The following is a 20,290-nucleotide window of genomic DNA, read 5'->3' on the forward strand; positions in this document are numbered from 1 at the left end:
TGTGTCAACATTTGAACTTCGTACCTACCATAGGTCGGCCAAAAATGACGTCAGAGTGACGTCATGTTCGGCCGATTTCGACGCAAAACATTGAACTGACGGCAATCGCTCCCAAGAGCTCAGTTTTTTTAAAAGCTAGATCCAATTTCTTTGCATGAGAGGACTCAAAATAGACTGCGCTATAATTTTACGTCTCGGTCACTTAAGTTCAGGTCAACAGGTCACAAAAACCGGTACGTGGTCAAAATGGCACTAGACTAGTCTAGCCCCTTTTTCCATGAAAGGTAGAGTTGCTCATGATTTGATTCAAACTGGCAAGATATGCTATATATAGCTCACCGAGTGCCATCACACGCATTCCGTTTTTTTATTTTAATTATTTGGGTGACCTGAGGTCATCTAAAGTAGAAGTCATAACAATGCCTAAGGAAATTCGCCCGGATGGCTCCAATTATAAAAATATGAGGGATGCATGCTCCATTTTCACGTTTTTGTGTTTAACTACCTTCGTTTACATCTAATTCGTGTTTGCATGCTGCAGGAGCACTAGGGTCGGGTCAACTGAGGTCATCTAAGGTCAAAATAGGTTTTTGCTAATAACACGACACACAATGAGTCTAGGGCTTCACAAATGTTGTCAGCGTGTTCCGTGATCAGCCGAGTCGAATGATATGATATGCATTTTGATTAAGTTATGCGCTTATGAACTTGATTAATTAATACAAGTTTACTTAATTCTTAATAAAATTTAACGTTCACTTAAACTGGTAAGAAACCAGTATAGCGCCTTTTGGGGCGACTAACGGAGCGAGCGAGGGGGTGAGTCTTGCACGTGCGAAATTTCGAGGGGTACCTCCAACTGACTTGTGCACGGCACCCTACTGACCGGTCTCTAGCGATGTGCCAAATTTGAGCACAATCGGCCCAGCCGTTCTCGAGATCTGGAAGCGGCACCCTGCACGTGCGCACGTGCAAAATGGGTCCCAGCTGACTTGTGCACGGCACCCTACTAACTGGTCCCTAACCGTGTACCAAATTTGAGCGGCATCGGTCCAGCCGTTCTCGAGATCTGGAAACGACCCCTGCACGTGCGCACGTGCAGCAGCACCCCAACTCTGGCACATGGATATGCAGTGCCTAGTAGGTGCCTACCTACATGCCAACTTTCAGCGCAATCGGCCAAGTAGTTACCGAGATATTGCAACAATTACTAAACTGGCACCTCTTCGTTTTGCACGTGGCACGTGCATAAGGGGTCACCCACATGCATCGAGGATAGTCTAATACTTGGTAGAAGGAATGAAGCTACCCTACAAAAATTACCGCATGTAAATCGGTCAAGTGGTTGCTGAGATATAAGCCTCGCAAAAGCGTCCGCACGGCCGGCCGGCCGGCCGGCCGCTCATACATACTCAGAAATTTCCGTTATTCTACGCAAGACTCCGCTCGCTTCGCTCGCTCCGTAACCATACCAGTATAGCGCCTTTTGGGGCGACTAACGGAGCGAGCGAGGGGGTGAGTCTTGCACGTGCGAAATTTCGAGGGGTACCTCCAACTGACTTGTGCACGGCACCCTACTGACCGGTCTCTAGCGATGTGCCAAATTTGAGCACAATCGGCCCAGCCGTTCTCGAGATCTGGAAGCGGCACCCTGCACGTGCGCACGTGCAAAATGGGTCCCAGCTGACTTGTGCACGGCACCCTACTAACTGGTCCCTAACCGTGTACCAAATTTGAGCGGCATCGGTCCAGCCGTTCTCGAGATCTGGAAACGACCCCTGCACGTGCGCACGTGCAGCAGCACCCCAACTCTGGCACATGGATATGCAGTGCCTAGTAGGTGCCTACCTACATGCCAACTTTCAGCGCAATCGGCCAAGTAGTTACCGAGATATTGCAACAATTACTAAACTGGCACCTCTTCGTTTTGCACGTGGCACGTGCATAAGGGGTCACCCACATGCATCGGGAATAGTCCAATACTTGGTAGAAGGAATGAAGCTACCCTACAAAAATTACCGCATGTAAATCGGTCAAGTGGTTGCTGAGATATAAGCCTCGCAAAAGCGTCCGCACGGCCGGCCGGCCGGCCGGCCGCTCATACTCAGAAATTTCCGTTAATCTAAGGAAAGACTCCGCCAGTGGCGGCGGAAGGTAATTTGGGATGGGGGGGGCACCGCTGGCGGATCCAGGGCTTGGGCGCGGGAGGGGGCTACGGAGACAAACATAGGGTACCCCCAAATCCTGTTTTCTCATCGGATTTAGGCCACTTACTTTTCGTCACAGCCCTGATACGATATTTTTTTAAATATATATTTTTTTTCAATAAATGGTAGGCCACCTGACACCACTGGCGGATCCAGGGGGGGGGGGCATTTGGGGCAACTACCCCCGCGTCGCCCGAAATCCAGGATATTTTGAGGCTTTTCGAGAATATAGCGAAAGCTAAACTTTTATTCGCCAGAGACCAGACAAACGTGTATCACATACACCCATGCACTGCATCACATACACTAAAGTGACGCGGAGCAGCCATCAACTACCATGCCCCGAACACTGGCACTCTTTTCTGGGGATGGTTGCGCACGAACTCTGATAGGATGAGCTCAGGGTCCAGACCTTTCGCTATATCCTCATGGAGGCTTAGAAGCATGAGGCTGCACAGTCGCTTCTGGCCGATTGTGGAGCGCAAGTCGGTTTTGATTCTGCGCAAAGTTGAGAACGATCTTTCAGCTGTCGCTGCGGACATCGGCACAGTCATGATGAGTTGCGCTAGTTTAAGTACCTCGCTGACCATCCCCTTCACCACCTCACCCTTTCCAAAGAAAGTCTCACATAGTTCGGCAACCGAACCAGTCTCATTGCGGAGAAGTCCACTAGCGTGAGCACACCTCAGCTGGGCCACTAGCAGGTCAGCGTCGATATCCGCGGTCTTGTCCACTCCGGTTTTCTCGCCAAATACACCGAGCGCTGACCTAGCGCTCTCCGGTGTGATGGCCACATCGCTCATGAGTTTTTCCAGGTCTTCAAGTTTCTTCAGATCTGGCTGATCAAAGCGCCGTTCAAGCTCGTTGGCGACGATATCCACAGTCTCAAAATACTGTCGACGCAGCGAAGACTTGGCATCTAACGCGGCTCCACGCGCGGCATCAGAGCACTGCTCCAATCGTTTCGGTGGACGGGTCACCCGAGGAGCTCTCGGCCGGTCGATGTCAGTTTTCATACTCGCCACGCGAGCCTCCGTAGCTTCGTATAGCTCAGCGAAGGACTCGTCCGTCCTCAGGTGCTGTATCTTCCTCAGAAGTAGTGTGTATCCCTGTAGCACTTCGCCGGCTGAAATGCCGGGCTTCTGCAGAGTTTTGGCAAAGAGCTCAGTGGGAGTGAAAACAGTTTCACAAACGCCCATGCCAAAGACAGTTTCAAAGCGCTTGAGGTGGCTTATTTGTCCCCTTGCCTTGCTTGCGGAGTCCGGAGGCACGCCTCTGTCCTCTGACACATCATACAGCGCGTCCACGACACAGTCATAGAGTTCCAGGAAGCGTGTAAAAGCCGCAGTTCGTACGGTCCAGCGCGTGGGGCACAGCGCCAGGAGTGTGCGCACAGGACCACGAGTGCCGGCCGCCGAGTCCGAGACAGACTGGGAGCTATGGGTGCCGGGATCGCCTGTAGTGCTTTCACGGCTTTCGAGCACGTACTGTTTCAAAACGTTTTTACGTTTAGCAGTGTTCAGGGCACTGGACACATCACGAACAAGATTCATGACATCTGCTACGAGAGGCACGTGTTTGGCTAGCTCGACTAGAACAAGGTCAAGCGAATGGTTCGCACAGTGCACGTACAGGGACTTAGGCTGCACTTCAGCGACACGCGCACGGACACCAGATACACGCCCGGACATATTACTTGCGCCATCGAAACAGTGGCCACGAAGCTTATCGACACTGCCGATGAGCCTCTGTATAACGTCCAGGGTCACTTTGAAAAGCACTTCAGCTCCAGAGCTTGGAGCGTCATAGAGACCTAGACACACTTCTCGGGGCCTCAGATCGTCATCGACATACCTCATACACATCGACACTTGTTCACAAGCCGCGACGTCCGTTGTACCGTCGACGATGATGGAGAAGAACGGCGCTTTCTTGATCTCTTCCACGAGCTGGTGCTGAATCATCCTTGCCATTATGTCCAGCAGCTCATCTTGGCAGTCATGATGCAGGAAGTTCGTCTTCTTTTTTATCCAACGGCGCATGTCCTCGTCCGTGGCAGCGCTCTCATCCAAAAGAATCGACAAGTTCCCATCGGAGCTGCTGTGGCCACGGAATGCCACGCCACATCGACCGAGACCACGCAGCAGGCATATGATCTTCTTATATAAGGCTCTGTTTTTCTCCTGCTCTCTTTTTTGTGCATCACAGGCAACGGCGTCAACAGGCACGCTACGAGACAAAACCAACTTTTCTGCTGCCTTCAGATGTGCCTCAGATTTTGCGTGAGCTGCAAACCTGTCTAGAGCCTTCTTCCAGTTCCTAAAACCGTTGAGGAATGCCACCTCTCGGAAGTCAGACTTGCGCATCAGGTCCTTCCCCACAGCAGAACAACAGCTCCGACAGGTTACACACCCCCGATCACCATGATACTCCAGAAAGGGGTATTTACTCATCCATTTTGAACGGAATTGTCTGCCACCGGACAACCTACTTGAGGGCATGACTGATGGGGTGTCACAAGCAACACTGGGTTCAGTGGGAGAGTCACTGGTATGACGTGCAGGGTCACTGCTGCCGGCCAGCCCGGCGGACACAGGAGTAGGAGCGGCAGCTGCCCGGCTGGTGCTTGGTTCGACGGCATGGCGTGCAGGGTCACTGCTGCCGGCCAGCCCGGCGGACACAGGAGTAGGAGCGGCAGCTGCCCGGCTGGTGCTTGGTTCGACGGCATGGCGTGCAGGGTCACTGCTGCCGGCCAGCCCGGCGGACACAGGAGTAGGAGCGGCAGCTGCCCGGCTGGTGCTTGGTTCGACGGCATGGCGTGCAGGGTCACTGCTGCCGGCCAGCCCGGCGGACACAGGAGTAGGAGCGGCAGCTGCCCGGCTGGTGCTTGGTTCGACGGCATGGCGTGCAGGGTCACTGCTGCCGGCCAGCCCGGCGGACACAGGAGTAGGAGCGGCAGCTGCCCGGCTGGTGCTTGGTTCGACGGCATGGCGTTCAGGGTCACTGCTGCCGGCCAGCTCGGCGGAGACAGGAGTATGGGTGGCACCTATAAAGGATTTAGCCGTATAAGTGTGGTACAAGAATAAAATGGCTGAGAAAAAACTCAACTGGACAGATTCTGTCATTGGACTCCAATGATACCGGCACAATACAGTGCAAATACAAGATGTGTGCCTAAAATAATCCACAAACGGGATGTTGGAAAGTGAGCTTGAATTAGTCAAATGAGCGGAAGGTACCCTACTTTGATAACTGATTAAACAACTCTGCTTTTGCCATTGGATAAAAATCAGCCAGCGCAAACAAGCACCCCAAGCTGTTGAAGAAAGATCGACTCATCAAGCACATCCCATTGGCATACACAGAATGCACACCACTGACCTATATTGAAATAGACCAACAAGGCTGGTCAGGGTCAACAAGCTCATCTGGGCAAAAACTGATTTGATGCACATCACAGAATACAAGATGAAGCAGCATCTGAAATACTACTTCAATATTTGATTGTGATATATTCTTAACGGGGACACATGCTGACACAGTGAGACCATGTTCAATCCAGTTGGAGAGGTACATATGAGTATATGAGGACAGTATTATATGATAACCTAAAACACTTAAACTTGTATGAAATGTATTAATCATTGACAGATTGCTATTGATCTTCACAAAACCACATTGATTTTTCACAGGCAGTCTGGGGTGTGTAATTTAATTAGGACTAGCATACCTGTCTGGTTAGGAGCAAGGTCAGGAAGCCCAGTGTTGCCATCTCTGCTGGAACCAGGCTCAGGATCTTGGTGGCTAAGGCAGTTGAAAATATTGTGTGTTAGCGAAGTAAAGCAAGCATCCCAGACATGAGACACTTCAATGAAGTGAAATTAATTCTAATTACAAGCTATTGGCTGAACCTTGTCTTGCAGGAAAATAAAGTTAATTTATTTATCATTTCTAAAAGCATATACATCAAGATGAGTCATTGAAACTTGACAGCAACTGCATGAACAGTGTTCTAATTGGATTAATAACTATGTGGAAGTACTGATCACTAGGGTTTCTGCAATAAGCCATCCACTCACCTCCGCTTCCTTTTGAAAAAGCCCAACAGTGAGCTCTGACGCTTCATAACTTATCAGTTCTCACAACTAAATATAATAAACTTAGTATCAAGCTGTGGAAACCAACAGTAATCAGGTCGGTTGGCAGCTGAACATAGTTTTACAAACTCCTGTAATTACAGAAAACCACAATCATTAGGGGAGAGTGGGGCAAGACGCCCCCTCGGGTAAGACGCCCACTACCCCTTAGCTGCAACAACAACAGTTGTAAAGTATTTTTTATAGTTTTTGTTTGAAGCAGAAGCCAGGATTGTTTACTCCCAAAAAAAATCGTGCCGCTCCGCTGGAATTCACGTCGTGGGTGAGCATTATTGCATTTTATGCTGTTTTTTTAGATTAAATGTGCCTTTGAAAAACGGCAATTATTTCCATAATTCCGCGAGTACGTGAAATTTGTTATTTTCCGGCGAAATTTAGTACATTTCGCTCATAAAAAAACACTGCAAAACAGTGCGTCATGATCGCCGGATTTTTTAGTCGGATCATTTGCGCCACCGGAAGCTGGTGTGTAAGATGCCCATAATGGGTGCGGGGAAAGAGGCTCCCGGGGCGTCTTACCCCAATGCAGGTGGGCATCTTACCCCTTCAAAGAAATTGTCGTTTCGTCATTGCTAATATCGTATTCTGACTTTAATTACAGGCTCCTTACTATGAGGACTAGGAAAAGGACAACTGCGCGAGCCTCGTATGGGCAGGTGTCACTCAGAAATGCGCTGAGAGCCGTTCAATCAGGAATGACGCTGTACATACAAGGCATCAAAGGAATGGGGCGTGCCCAGAAAGACTCTGCGACGCCACCGGGACGGCAAAGTTCAAATCCCTGGGCACCTTGGGAGGGGTACGGATATACCTCTGTCCCTCGAAAATGTCCTGGTAGGGAAGATAAAGGAAATGGAGAGGCTCCTGTTCGGCCTGACGGCAGAGAATGTCCGGATGATCGCGTATGAGTTCGCAAAGAAGATGGGCCTGAAGACACGCTTTTCCAAAGACTCACGTATGGCTGGCAAGGACTGGCTGCAGGGTTTTTTGAAGAGACACCCTGATCTTTCTATCAGGAGTCCGGAGGCCACAAGTATGGCCAGGGCCGTCGGTTTTAATCGGCCTCAAGTTGAGCGGTTCTTCACCATCTACAAGGAAGTTCTCGACGCGGATAACTACGGTCCGGCGAAGGTGTGGAACATGGATGAAACGGGAATATCCACAGTGCAGACACCTGGAAAGATCGTAGCCTCGAAGGGAGTGAAGCGGGTGGGCAAGATCACGAGTGCAGAGCGGGGGAAGTTGGTCACAGTGCTGTGCGCGGCAAACGCCGCGGGAGGCTACCTGCCCCCTCTCCTTGTCTTCGGCCGAACGAGGATGGTCGGAAGTCTCATGAACGGGGCACCACCGGGCTCCGTTGGAACCTGCACCAAATCAGGCTGGACAGATCGAGAAGTGTTCCTCCAGTGGTTCCAGCACTTCTTGAAGTCAGTGAAACCACGGGTTGAGGAAAAGCACATCCTCATTTTAGACGGCCACCATAGCCACAAATCTATCGAGGTGATCGACCTGGCGCGAGAGCACGGCGTGACGATCATAACGCTCCCACCACATTCATCGCACAGTATGCAGCCATTGGATGTGGGGGTGTTCAAAGCTATTAAGAGCAGCTATAACAGCGCCGCCGACAGCTGGATGAGGGCCCATCCCGGCAGACGCGTGACGGAGTACGAGGTCGCACAGATCTTTGGCACCGCCTACACCAGGGCAGCGACGATGGAGCGAGCTATCAATGGCTTCAGAGCGTCTGGTATCTGGCCGTGCGAAATGCTCTTCACAGAAGAGGATTTCGCACCAGCGGGTCTCACAGAGGAAGAGCCAGATGAAAATCCAATGGTGGATGGCTTCAGGCCCCGCGGGGAGCGCACGACAGTGCCGCCCGAGCGCGATGGAGGAGCCGGTCCCAGCGGCGTGGCGGTGCCGTCCGCTGACGGTAGAGGAGCCGGTCCCAGCGGCGTGGCAGCGCCGCGCACTGACGGTAGAGGAGCCGGTCCCAGCGGCGTGGCAGCGCCACGCACTGATGGTGGAGGAGCCGGTCCCAGCGGCGTGGCGGCGCCGCCTCCTGATGGTGGAGGAGCCGGGCCCAGCGGCGTGGCGGCGCCGCCCCCTGATGGTGGAGGAGCCGGGCCCAGCGGCGTGGCGGCGCCGTCCACTGATGGTGGAGGAGCCGGACCCAGCGGCGTGGCGGCGCCGCCCGCTGGTGGTGGAGGAGCCGGGCCCAGCGGCGTGGCGGCGCCGCCCCCTGATGGTGGAGGAGCCGGGCCCAGCGGCGTGGCGGCGCCGTCCACTGATGGTGGAGGAGCCGGGCCCAGCGGCGTGGCGGCGCCGCGCACTGATGGTGGAGGAGCCGGACCCAGCGGCGTGGCGGCGCCGCCCGCTGGTGGTGGAGGAGCCGGGCCCAGCGGCGTGGCGGCGCCGCGCACTGATGGTGGAGGAGCTGGTCCCAGCGGCGTGGCGGCGCCGCCCGCTGGTGGTGGAGGAGCCGGGCCCAGCGGCGTGGCGGCGCCGCGCACTGATGGTGGAGGAGCCGGACCCAGCGGCGTGGCGGCGCCGCCCGCTGATGGTGAAGGAGTCGGGCCCAGCGGCGTGGCGGCGCCGCCCGCTGATGGTGAGGCCGCTGCCGCTGCCGGTGTATGCGCCGGTAGCACGCTGAACTTGCTATGCCCAACTCCTCACGGGCCGAAAAGGAAGAGGTCGCGAAGGGCGGAGCGGGCAGCCGTTTTAACTTCTTCGCCACTGAAAAGGATGCTCGAGTGCACACAAAGAAAAACGGCCAGAAAGGGGAAGAACACAGGGCGACTAAAGGCTAAGAAAGAAGCAAACTCCGGAAGCATGGCTGCAGATAAAGACAGTGATGTCAACTGTATCATCTGTGGGATGCGTTTTGTAAGGTCGTGTGAGGAATGGATTCAGTGCGGGAGGTGCTCAGGATGGGCGTGTGTGCCCTGCACAGATGCAAATGACGTGAGGGAAAGTTACACGTGTGACTTCTGCCGCAACTGAGCGGCGCGACTACGGGTATCGGATCGTGACGCGAACCGGTCACAAAACCGGGGCTTGCCCCATTATAGTTGCAGCTTTGATGCCTCAGTCTGGCATGTCATATGGAGTTTCTTACGCTGAAGACATGGGCTTATGTTCAGCAGGGAGGTCCGGTACTTGACTCAAACGCAGTTTGTTTTTACATTTGTTCAATACAAGAACGATGTTTATAAAACTATCTATTGCGAGATCGTCCGATGTATCAGCGCCATATGCAGATATATTGCCTATAAGCTGATTTAATATGTCATTTCAGTCGTTGGTAAATGATCAAAGTCCTGCCAAATTGCGTACTTCACACAGTAGCAATACGTTTTCCTGCCCCAGCACATCAAAACATAAATTTCACCACTGTGGGTTAAGACGCCCTCATTATGTGCATCTTACCCCTATAGAGTGGGCATCTTACCCGCCCACGGGGTAAGATGCTCGAAATGACTTGTTCGAGAAAAACGTTAATTGCTTAACACATTTAGAATAGACTGGACTTATGTGCGATGCATTAAGTGGTAAATTGAATGTGCTTCCAGAAAATCTTTTACTTAGAGATCTGTGCCTTCATACTTATCCGTGAAAACAGTTTTTCCTTAACGGGGGCGACTTGCCCCACTCTCCCCTACAAACAAAAAACAAAGTTACTATGAAAGTTTGAGCAGGCATATTGGCCACGAATTTATCCCTGGAATAGCCTGACAGATAATGCAACTCTGGATTAACAAATTAATTCAAGAAATGATTGGACAGACATTAGAAACACAAAATGTTAACTATGAATTGAAACTCAGAATTTAACTGATGAATAAGTCAATTGAGTGGGAAACCCAAACACTTTCTGAACCTATCTTTTCCCCAATTCTAGCATATCCAGTACCAGAGAGGCATAAGCATGAGAGAACTTTAGACACATACGAAAAGATAAAAAAAACAAAGGAGTTGGACTAAAGACCACCTGTGGGCATGCCCACAAAATGAGAATTAAAATCGCACAATAGGTATTGCTCTTGATCCATGTAAAACCTAAAAGTAAAATTGGGGGAAAGCAAACCACGCACGAACAACATTATGAAACACCATAGACATGTGAATTCCACTTTTGGCCTCAGGTTTAAAAAGTTTTCCTTGAACCTTTGAAGAAAATAGTGTTGGACTTCATTCAAACCATTAAAGGAAGACCATGAAACAACGTTTGCACCCTACTACTTCAAACATCATGGGCGTAGGAACATCACGAGAAGTGGGGGGGGAGGGGCAGCGAAACTTTGATATCACTTTGTGGGAGCCCCAATACCCCTATGAAGAAATTCTGGTAGTCGTAAAGCAGGCGTCACACTTCTTTTTGCAACCAAGGAGAGGCGCTATACCCAGAGATGCTTTCTAATCGAACCAAACCAAATCAAACCGAAGTCCTAACCAAACCTGACCTAACCTTAACTACAACCTACAACCTAAAACTTACCACCTAAAACCTACAACCTAACCTACAGCGCCTCTTCTTGGTTGCAAAAAGAAGTGTGACGCCTGCTTTACTGCTACCGAAATTCTTTGCATTGTTGTGCTCATCTAACCTTGCTGAACCATTTCCTGCTCTTAGTTTTGGATTTAAATAAAAAATAAAGATTTTACTTAGAAAAAATGGCTGAAAAGTGTGGGGCCATGGCCCCCCGCCCCCCCTGTTCCTACGCCTATGTCAAACATTGTCCTTACGGCCTACACCCTAGCTCCTAACGGGCAACTGCACCCAAGATTCCTTTACTACTCACTGCACCTGCGGCGCAAACCTGCTGCTGCCATATCATACAGCCTTGATGTGTGGTCATAGCATATTATGGAATTGTAGAGCAATACAGGCATGACCTTACAATACCTACATTCCGATGCCCTAAATCACAATATTTCACAATGCACAGCCCACTGACCACTCCATCCCACTAGGCATACAGGTACATCGGGGGCGCTATCCCCGCGATTTTTCGATTGCCACAATTGCCGCATCCACATTCGAAGGCAGAACAACTTGTTTCCTTTGAACCAATGACGTCATTCGAGTTAGCCAATTACTGCAAACCTTCTTGGTTGGTAGCACTCCCGTTGCAAAATGCTAGCCAATCAAATCAAAATGTTTACTATGACATTGGGCCTGGCAACAATATAAATCTAAATTACTCGCACTATCAACTTATTAAAAACGTACTCAGCCAAACTGGCATACGTTCATGACGTAGTATCGAAGCATTGTGGTATTTTATCGAAAACAATTTTGCGGGGGCAAAAAGATATGTTTGCCCCCCCACCCTGGGAGATGGGGGGGCGCCGTGCCCCCGCTGCCCCCCCCGCTTCCGCCGCCACTGGACTCCGCTCGCTTCGCTCGCTCCGTAACCATTCGATGCGCGCGGAATTCGTGAGTTCACTGAATTTTTTCTCTATCGTTGAAATATATCAAAAAATATAAGCGATTTTTTACGTGTTTTCGCGAAATGTTTAGACCTGTACCCCCCCCTAAATATTGACCTAGTCACCAAATCTGCACAGGATCGAGATTTCCTATGGTCTATCTACCCTGTAAATTTGGTGTTTTTAAGTGTCATACGAGCCAATCGCCAGTACCAACCTTCCCCCTCGCCGTCCGTGTTATGAAATAGGCCCTCGCCTGGCGAGGGTCAAATATCATTCAACGGATTGAGACGTACCCACTGCAATGGACACATAGCCCGCGCCCCGTAGGGCTACCGGCGGACCCTACCACCCGTAGGGGGGGGGCCGTTTCGGCCCCCCCCCCTAAGATCTCGGAAAGTTACCGGCCGATTTTCAAAATTCAAACGGCGTTTGATAGCCCTACCCGGGAACTACCTTGTGACCAAATTTCATTGACCTAGGTCAAACCGATGACGTCACAGGTCAGGTCAAAGGTCAGATTTTCACCGTTCACAGGCAATTCAAGAAATGTGCTGTGAAATCGAGTAAATTGGTAATTTATTGAAAACCATCGATGGTATATTGTTCGTCAAACACATACTTTGCTATCTGAGGTCACTGATACCAGGTCAGGTCACAGCGAGGTCAGGTCACCGGGGGTCACAATATGAATGTGTCGTGTGATACATGTTTTATGGTCCATTTTACATGACAAATGCGATTATGTGGGTTAGGCAGCCTTTGGGGCCAGCCTAGGTCACGTTTTGGTGAAGGTCAGGTCAAGGTCAGGTCAAATTAGGTCAAATTTCAAAGTTGATATTTTTGCATAAAATGGGTATCCATTCGATGCAGCTCGTCACGGGGAGTCTAATGGTGGTCTTTGTTTTGCTCTACGAAATCTAGAATTGCCAAAAATTGAGTTTGAAAATTTGACGTCATCATTTTTGAACAGTTTTTTCGCTATAACTTGGCCAAAAAACGAGGTATCGATCTGAAATTTGGTATGTAGATAGAAGACGGTAGGTACTATCACATATATGCCGGTTTTTTCGAAACTCAAAAAACTTTTTTGGATTTTTTGGCTAATATATCCAAAAAAATGCTTTTTTGATTTTTGGGGATCAAAACTCAAAAATTTCAAAAATCCGAGATAGCAGTTTTGTAGCCCTGTCAATTCTACACCTTTTATGTCCAATCATTTTTCTGTATCTTCAAAGCTGTAGGCCTGACAGGTCTTCTCGCGAAGGTCTTTTTTCGGTCGAAAATGACAGAACATGACGTCACTCTGACGTCATTTGTGGCCAACCTATCACAGCCTCTTGAAAAAAATTTTGGTCACAATGTGTAAAATTGATGCCTGGAGGGGTCCTGAAAGTTTGGTGGCGATATCTCCAGCCGTTTAGGAGATATCGACCGAAAAGGACAGGGGGGGCCGTTTCGGACCCCCCTACGGGGCGCGGGTTTTAAAGCGGAAATGGAACGCCAGGTGTATAGTCGACTACAGAATGATGTTCCACTCCTCAGAAGCTATCAGTTGACCGCGGAGCGCTGAGTTATGCCGTTTATCACGCAATTAAGCGTGTCGATTGTGAGCATTGGGACAAAGCTATAATTTATAAACTCAGCCCGTGTGATGCGGCACAACCTACTCCAGGCAAATTATTGCCTGTGAGAAGTGGAACTATACATGCTTACCTGTAGTCGACTATACATGCTTACAGGCAATCTCAGAGAACACCTTTCCTCAGGCCTTTGACACGCTCCGTCCTTTGTCCATCTTTGACGCCTTCCTAGGCAAAATAGACTCTAAAATATGTTGTTTCTCCCACAAATGTTATATTCCTCTGTTGTTAAAAAATATAATTCTAAGCACATCACTGCAGCTTTGCTCAAAATAAGTGGGTGTGTGGGTATGGATTGCATTAACTATGAATCCATTTGCATACTTTTCGGAGAATATGATTGCGTATAGGTATATCTATCGAAATCCGGCATACAAAAAGATATGATAGTGTCCATGAATGTACCTATACTGTAATAATGTGTTTGCAGCCAAGGAAACTGGGCCACATTATCTAGTTTTTATGGTTTGGACCCAAGCCCATTCCATAAAAGGAGGAAGATGGGCCGAATTGCCGCCAATGCAAGCACCACCAGGAAATAATCCATAAAAGTGGATCTGCAAAAGTGCTGGGCCGCCGCCCCTGCGCCCAACCTCAAACCAGAAAATCGTCCATTCCGATTGTGTGATAGCGTATCGACGGTGATATTTTGGTCGCGTCGCACTGTTCTTTTTCTCTCGGTGCGATAGCGGTCGCGCTGTCGGCGCCATGCCGGAGGCCGGCTCGCGGTGCCGAGAACACTTCTGAGGGACGCTCGCTCTCTCGGGCGGACACTGATCGCCAGTGTCCGCCGCTCCAACACTGACAGAGCTGTCCCCACGGCGGGGCGCAGCACGACCCAGGAAACGACACTTCCGAGCCGGCAGCGCGGCTGGCGTGGGGCTGGCGTGTTTGTTTCCGCCCCGCCCTCTCACCGACTCTCACTTTTCGCAGAAACCGAGGAAAACCAGGCGAAAAAGTATCTGTCCGGCGAGCGATGCCAATCGGCGGGCGCGGGGCGTGCCCCTCAGTGTGAGATAGGTCACGCGTGTGTGGCGGGCCGGCGTCGGACGGACGCCCGGCGCCGGGTCTCCGGTGCTGCCGGCCCTCGTCGGTCAGGGGGCGGCGGGCCGACTAATTGCCGAGCGCGCGGCGCGCCCGCCACTTCCCGGAGCGCACTCCGACAGCGGCGGCACTTTACCGGCGCGGCGATCAGATGGCGCCGGTGGGAACTTTCCGGGGTGCACGGCGCGGTGCTGGCCGGCGCAGCGGCCGCCGTCTCGCCGCGCTGGGAACAGGTTTGGCCGCGCCGTGCCGAACGCGCCGCGCTCCCCGCCAGCGCCACTCGCGCTGCCGGTGCCCGATCGGTGAGCGGCCCAGCCTCGGCGCCGCGCACACCTCCAGCCGCCGCGGCCGACACGAGCGCGTCGTTGGCGACGTTGCGTGTGTGTTTGTGTGGTGTCTGTGTGTGCGGGCTGCCGGGTGTGGACGGGGCACTGCGGAGCGCGCCGGCCGCACGCAGCAGCCACGGTGGAGGGTGAGCCCGTGAGCCGGGTGCCGGCCGCCGCCGGCTGGCCGCCGTCGCACCACCACCAGCTGGCTGACCTGGAGCTGGACACCACCGACGGCCCCGAGGGCAAGGTCGCCACCCCGGAAAAACGGTAAGTGTGCCCGGCTGGCGGGGTGCGCCGCCCCGCCCCCCGCCCCCGCCGCCGCCCCGACCCCCGCCCCGCCCCGCTGCCGGTCTGGCCGTGTTTGCCGACCGCAGAGATTCACCTGTCCTGACCGGTCAGAAGACACACCTGTCCTGACCGGTCAGAGGACACACCTGCCCTGACCGGTCAGAGGACACACCTGCCCTGACCGGTCAGAGGACACACCTGTCCTGACCAGTCAGCCGGTCAGAGGACACACCTGTCGCTGTCCTGAACCACGGCAGAATGCAGGCGGTCCAGGACAGGTGGCGTCTAATATGTTGTATTTGTTTGTTGGCCTATTAGGACCATTTGAGGCCTGTGGGGTGGGATGGGGAAAAGGCGGAAACATTGAGCTAATGCGACCATCTGGAGCGCAGCAGCGGTTGGGCTGGTCTCTTCGGACCGAGTGGGTCCTGATGCGACAGGCCGCGAGAGCTGCTCAAACCAAAGGACAGGCTCCTATACTGGAACTACCACCCAACTGCTCAAACTGAAGGACAGGCTCCCATTGGAAATGCCCTCCGTAGTTGCTGGTTGGGCTGACTATACCAACTCCGCGATGATTGTATAATGTATGAAGTGCATCCGCCTTTATCATCAAAGGCTATCATCTTAGCCTTTGAAATAATAGTGTTAAATTATCTTCATTTTTACTGTGAGTGACAGATTGCTGCTGTTTTTTTTTTTTTTTTAGCTCTGTCGGTTCAAGCGTAGGCTTTAAAGTAGTACGATGCTGGTCTGGCCTGAAATGAAGCGAAACGCTCGCGTGTGTGCCACGCACCCATCTTCATTGTTTACACGGGTGACAATACTATAGGGCATCGCCAGAGACCAAAGCTTTGCTGCTTTCACTCATAAATGCGGAAAAAGAAAAGAGAGCAAGATGCCAAAAATGAGAAATTGAAATACGAAATAAAACTGAGAAATGAAGAAAGGAAATAAAGAGACGGAATATGCATACAAAAAAATATAAGCTGTTTGGGAATTAATACGCGACCTATCAATTACAATAGCAATACTTAGCACACAGTCAGCTTTTTTAGTTACTTAGTTGTGATGCAAGTAGCCCTGTCCTGGCTTGGACATGTGTCTTTGCAGTCCCCCCCCCTCCCCCTCTCCCCCCATACACACACGACCGTCATCTAATTTCATCAGAATGAAGCGACGATGATAAACATCGAACCGTGCAAGGTCAAAAATGGCCTAGGAAATAGCATACAATAGGTATTGCGTTTCCTCATATTCCGTCTATAAAAACTCTCGCCTGCGGAAAGGTCGTTGCGTATTTATTCTTCAACTAAAAACAATATGCGATTCGTTAAAGGACCTGGCGTATACTGTTAATATATGCTTTTCTCGCTGGGCGAGCATCATTCCCTGCTGGCCATAACCTGCATTAGGCCGACACCGACTCGGCGTATGTACCTGAGGAGTCCGCTATCGCAGACACATAACCAACTAATAGGGAAGTGCAGATCTAGGTAACCATAAATCGTCGACCACAACGAACTGTGGGCTGTCTTTATGGCTGCCTGAGACGCACAATTAGCAGCGGCATTCGACAATCGGTGACCACAAGACACAGACGTACGTTAGAGCTGGTATGCGATATTCAGTATGGTTGCATTACGGCAGCAATATGGGTCGTTAAGAATGCTTGCAGTAGAGTCGATTGTCTTACCATTACTTAGCCACAGTCATGTACTCGTATCCAAGGCAGGGGCACCAACTTGGGGCGGGGGGGGGGGGGTCGCGGAGGTCTGGACTAGAGATGTAAATCGGATACCAACTTTTTGCTATACCGATACCAAACCGATACCGACTTGGCAATCTATTGTGCTTGGTATTTTGTTGGTATTAGCCGTTTTCACGACGGGATATCCGGCAAGTGCACCTAATTTGACCAAATATGCACCTAATCTCTTTTACAGCAACTATCTTTATTTTATGAATTTATTTCAGTGTTTTAATCGATGATGCTCTCTGATAATAAAACAAAGCATGCATATAAGCAATTAGTACAACCCTAGCTGATAGCTACTAAGAGACACTGGACCTAATTTGACCAAATCTGCATCTAATCTGCACCAGATGTGCACCGAATGTGTATCAGATGGCCGTCGTGAAAACGGCTTTTATGAATCATCGCTAATGTATGTAGGCATATGGCTGCTAATGTATGGATTTGGTAAACAGTTGTGGATTTGGTAAAAAGTTGATATCTCCCTCACATTCACTAGTTGGCTCGATTTCGATATTTTGCGATGGTTTTGTTTGGCATTTGGTTTGGTATCGGTATTCCGTTTTTTTCTGTAACTGACATCACTGGTCTGGACACCCCATAATAATGTCATTTCCGTAACGCCACCCCTGGTGTAAGGTGATGCATTTTTGGGTCTGATATTTTGACGCGAATCAAACATTTGAGGTATATGATGATAGGTACCTATATGATGCTTATCAATCACTGCCTGGCTAAATATGAACATTGCGGTTTCTTACGTGCTGAAAGTCACTTTTACGTAATAAAATATCTATCATAGTAAACCGGTACAATTTGGCATTTTTTACCTTCCTGTGACGTCATAGGTCCAATAAAATGGCCAAGGAGGTTTCTGTGGCTGTACAATTACATGCATGACATGTCTTCACAAAGACTTAAGATTCACTCACAATTCAGCATGCCGTCCATACGATTCACGCAAGGGTCTTCTGATTGGTCGAGGCTGAACTCTCTTGTCGGGTCACAGGCAGGGATGCGGAGCCGGAGCCGGAGCCGGAGCCGGAGCCGCCGGAGCCGGCATATTTTGCCCGGAGCCGGAGCCGGAGCCGGAGCCGTGAAACAATATAGCCCGGAGCCGGAGCCGGAGCCGGAGCCGTCAAAAAAGGGGGCGACTCCGGCTCCTTTTCTTAAGAGGAAACAATTATTTACCTAGTTCGGTTTGACAGTACAAGGCGTAAAACAATGTGGTATTCAAAACAGCCTTGTTATACAAATACAGAAGCAACGTGTACCAATCGGCCATCGCCTTTTTTCTTCCACCCGTATTAGGGGATGTACTGAGTAGAAGCCGGAGTCGGAGCCGCCGGAGCCGGAGCCGCCGGAGCCGGATCATTTTACTCGGAGCCGGAGCCGGAGCCGGAGCCGCCATGACATTTCACCCGGAGCCGGAGCCGGAGCTGGAGCCGATTTTTTTTCTCCGGAGCCGGAGCCGGAGCCGGAGCCGTCTGAAATTTCCACGGCTCCGCATCCCTGGTCACAGGTCATCATCCGTTCAGATGACTATCCACATGTCAGGTCTATGACATACAATATACATCATATCCACACCCATTTTAGACACATATATTTCTTTTTTATGACCGGCTTGTCCTTTTAAATTGGACAGATTTGACCTTGTTTGACCATCCTGTGACGACAATGGTCAAATGTCGAGGGCACCGATATCGTATCTTATGCATCTTGATGAGTTCTTTCGAATGCTGTTTGATTGTTTCGGGTCCGACTGTTTGTTTCGGAGATACGATGGGGACCTTTGCCCCCACCCCCACCCCTCCTCCACCCCGCACCCCCAACAGGACCTGGAACCTGCCAGACCTCAACTGGGTGCGGGTCAAGATAAATTTTTCACTTTTTATTTTACCGACAAAAGCATTTGCGTGGATGGCTGCTTAATATCTTACATTTTTCACCTTCGTATAGAAATTGATGCTACTGAATATAGATTTTTTCGCCCTTTTTTATCTGATCGACGATTTTCCACTCTCATCACCCTTTTTTAGATATTTTCCTTCCGACACCCAAGCCAAAAATATATTATGGAGCACTGCAAGACCTTTGTAAGAAACAATTGCTACAAAAGCTGAAAACCTATTGTAAAACAACTATGCGCCTACTTCTTCTTCTAGGTTTAGGCCTAGTTGCGCCTAAGTTGACCAGGATTCGCCAAATTTGTCAAGCGTGCGCCAGTTAGGTAAACGTCGTGAAAACGGCTAATCAAACTTATTTCATTGATCAAAATTGTTCGAAGTTTAATTGAAAATAAAGACCTGTGATCATCTGTGATCATGGGCACCTGTAATCCGGATCAGTAAAATGGATTAGCCAACCCAAGGTATATAGGTAATTAGATCATGGATGAGATGCTATATGAAAATGCAAATAAGGGATTAAGTGATTGTGTAAAGCTAATGCTCATCAAGGTTTAGCTTGTAACGAACAGCTTGATATAAATGATAAGATTTGAATTGGGTAATCCTGGTCACGTACAAGTCACGAGTGCCCATGTTTTCGTGATCATATTTGATAATTTGATAAATCAGGTAAATAAGCAAAAATTGATACCAAAGACGAAAAACTGAGCCTACTTAAAAACAACTGCAGCCCTTCTCATGATGGAACATTGGAAACCCATTTGATCAGCCCTTTTCATGACGGAACATGGGTGTCCAATTTGACTGAACTGAAAAGGAAAGAAGCAAGCAAAGCGAACACTCAGAGAAATATTTACCCTAAAAATATGGGTATTTCACGAGTACCAAATCGGTACTATATTTACGGGTCCTTTAACGCCGAGAAAACGTTTATATCTACTCAGTCAGTGTTAGACTACCTAAACTGATTGTATCACATGACCTGCTTTATTGTATACATACCAGTTATTCTTAGCTATCTTTACCTAAAAAATCCGGGTTTTTCACGAGTACCAAATCGGTACTAGTTTTACGGGTTATCCTACCTCCAGAAAACGAGTATCAATACCCTTCATTGTTTCGCATGAACTATTATTACGTACAAATACCAGTGATTCTAGGGTATTACTAGCCACAAAATCCGGGTATTTTTGGAGTACCAAATCGGTACTACATTTACGGGTTATCCTACGCCGAGAAAACAGGTAGCTAACCTTTTTGCGTCAAAATACCGAATTTATTTGTGTCACATGATCTTCTCACACGTATACGTACCGAATTTGTTTGTGTCACATAACCTGCTCACACGTATACGTACCAGTGATTCTTTGGTATTGTTACCTTTAAAGCCTTAAACTTATCCGAAAGTTATAAGGTACTTTAACACCATGCTTTATTTGTGCTACACTTGTCGCAGTTTGCTATAAATAGAACAAAACAATGATATGTAAAACGGAGTTCGCTTGTTTATTGGGTTCCAA

The 20,290-nt window shown here is 49.9% G+C and overlaps 2 protein-coding genes across 2 annotated transcripts in view; both read left to right on the forward strand.

Moving 5' to 3' along the window:
• The first annotated feature begins 7,085 nt into the window (after nucleotides 1–7,085).
• On the forward strand, nucleotides 7,086–19,031 carry LOC122378496. The gene is made up of 4 exons (XM_043359607.1): nucleotides 7,086–8,522; nucleotides 14,942–15,080; nucleotides 18,696–18,723; nucleotides 19,026–19,031. The coding sequence occupies exons 1-4, from the start codon at nucleotides 7,217–7,219 to the stop codon at nucleotides 19,029–19,031; spliced, it is 1,479 nt and encodes a 492-aa protein (XP_043215542.1). The 5' UTR covers nucleotides 7,086–7,216.
• The window catches only part of LOC122378472 (homeobox protein OTX2-like), a 90,850-nt gene continuing 85,328 nt past the window's right edge, over nucleotides 14,769–20,290 (forward strand). Inside the window, exon 1 of the mRNA XM_043359565.1 lies at nucleotides 14,769–15,080. The gene's annotated coding sequence lies outside the window, so the exon portion shown is untranslated. The remainder of the gene's footprint in view (nucleotides 15,081–20,290) is intronic.

The sequence above is a fragment of the Amphibalanus amphitrite genome, unplaced genomic scaffold (assembly GCF_019059575.1).
Source record: "Amphibalanus amphitrite isolate SeventyFive unplaced genomic scaffold, NRLGWU_Aamphi_draft 000060F_arrow, whole genome shotgun sequence".
NCBI classification, from domain to species: Eukaryota; Metazoa; Arthropoda; class Thecostraca; order Balanomorpha; family Balanidae; genus Amphibalanus; species Amphibalanus amphitrite.

Bases quoted from the DNA above. Each gene is read 5' to 3' on its own strand.
- LOC122378496 (XM_043359607.1), top strand. From the start codon at position 7,217: ATGGAGAGGCTCCTGTTCGGCCTGACGGCAGAGAATGTCCGGATGATC. The intron at 8,523-14,941 runs GTGGAGGAGCCG...GGCCGCACGCAG, and splicing joins GGCGGCGCCGTCCACTGATG to CAGCCACGGTGGAGGGTGAG. The intron at 15,081-18,695 runs GTAAGTGTGCCC...CACCCCCAACAG, and splicing joins GTCGCCACCCCGGAAAAACG to GACCTGGAACCTGCCAGACC.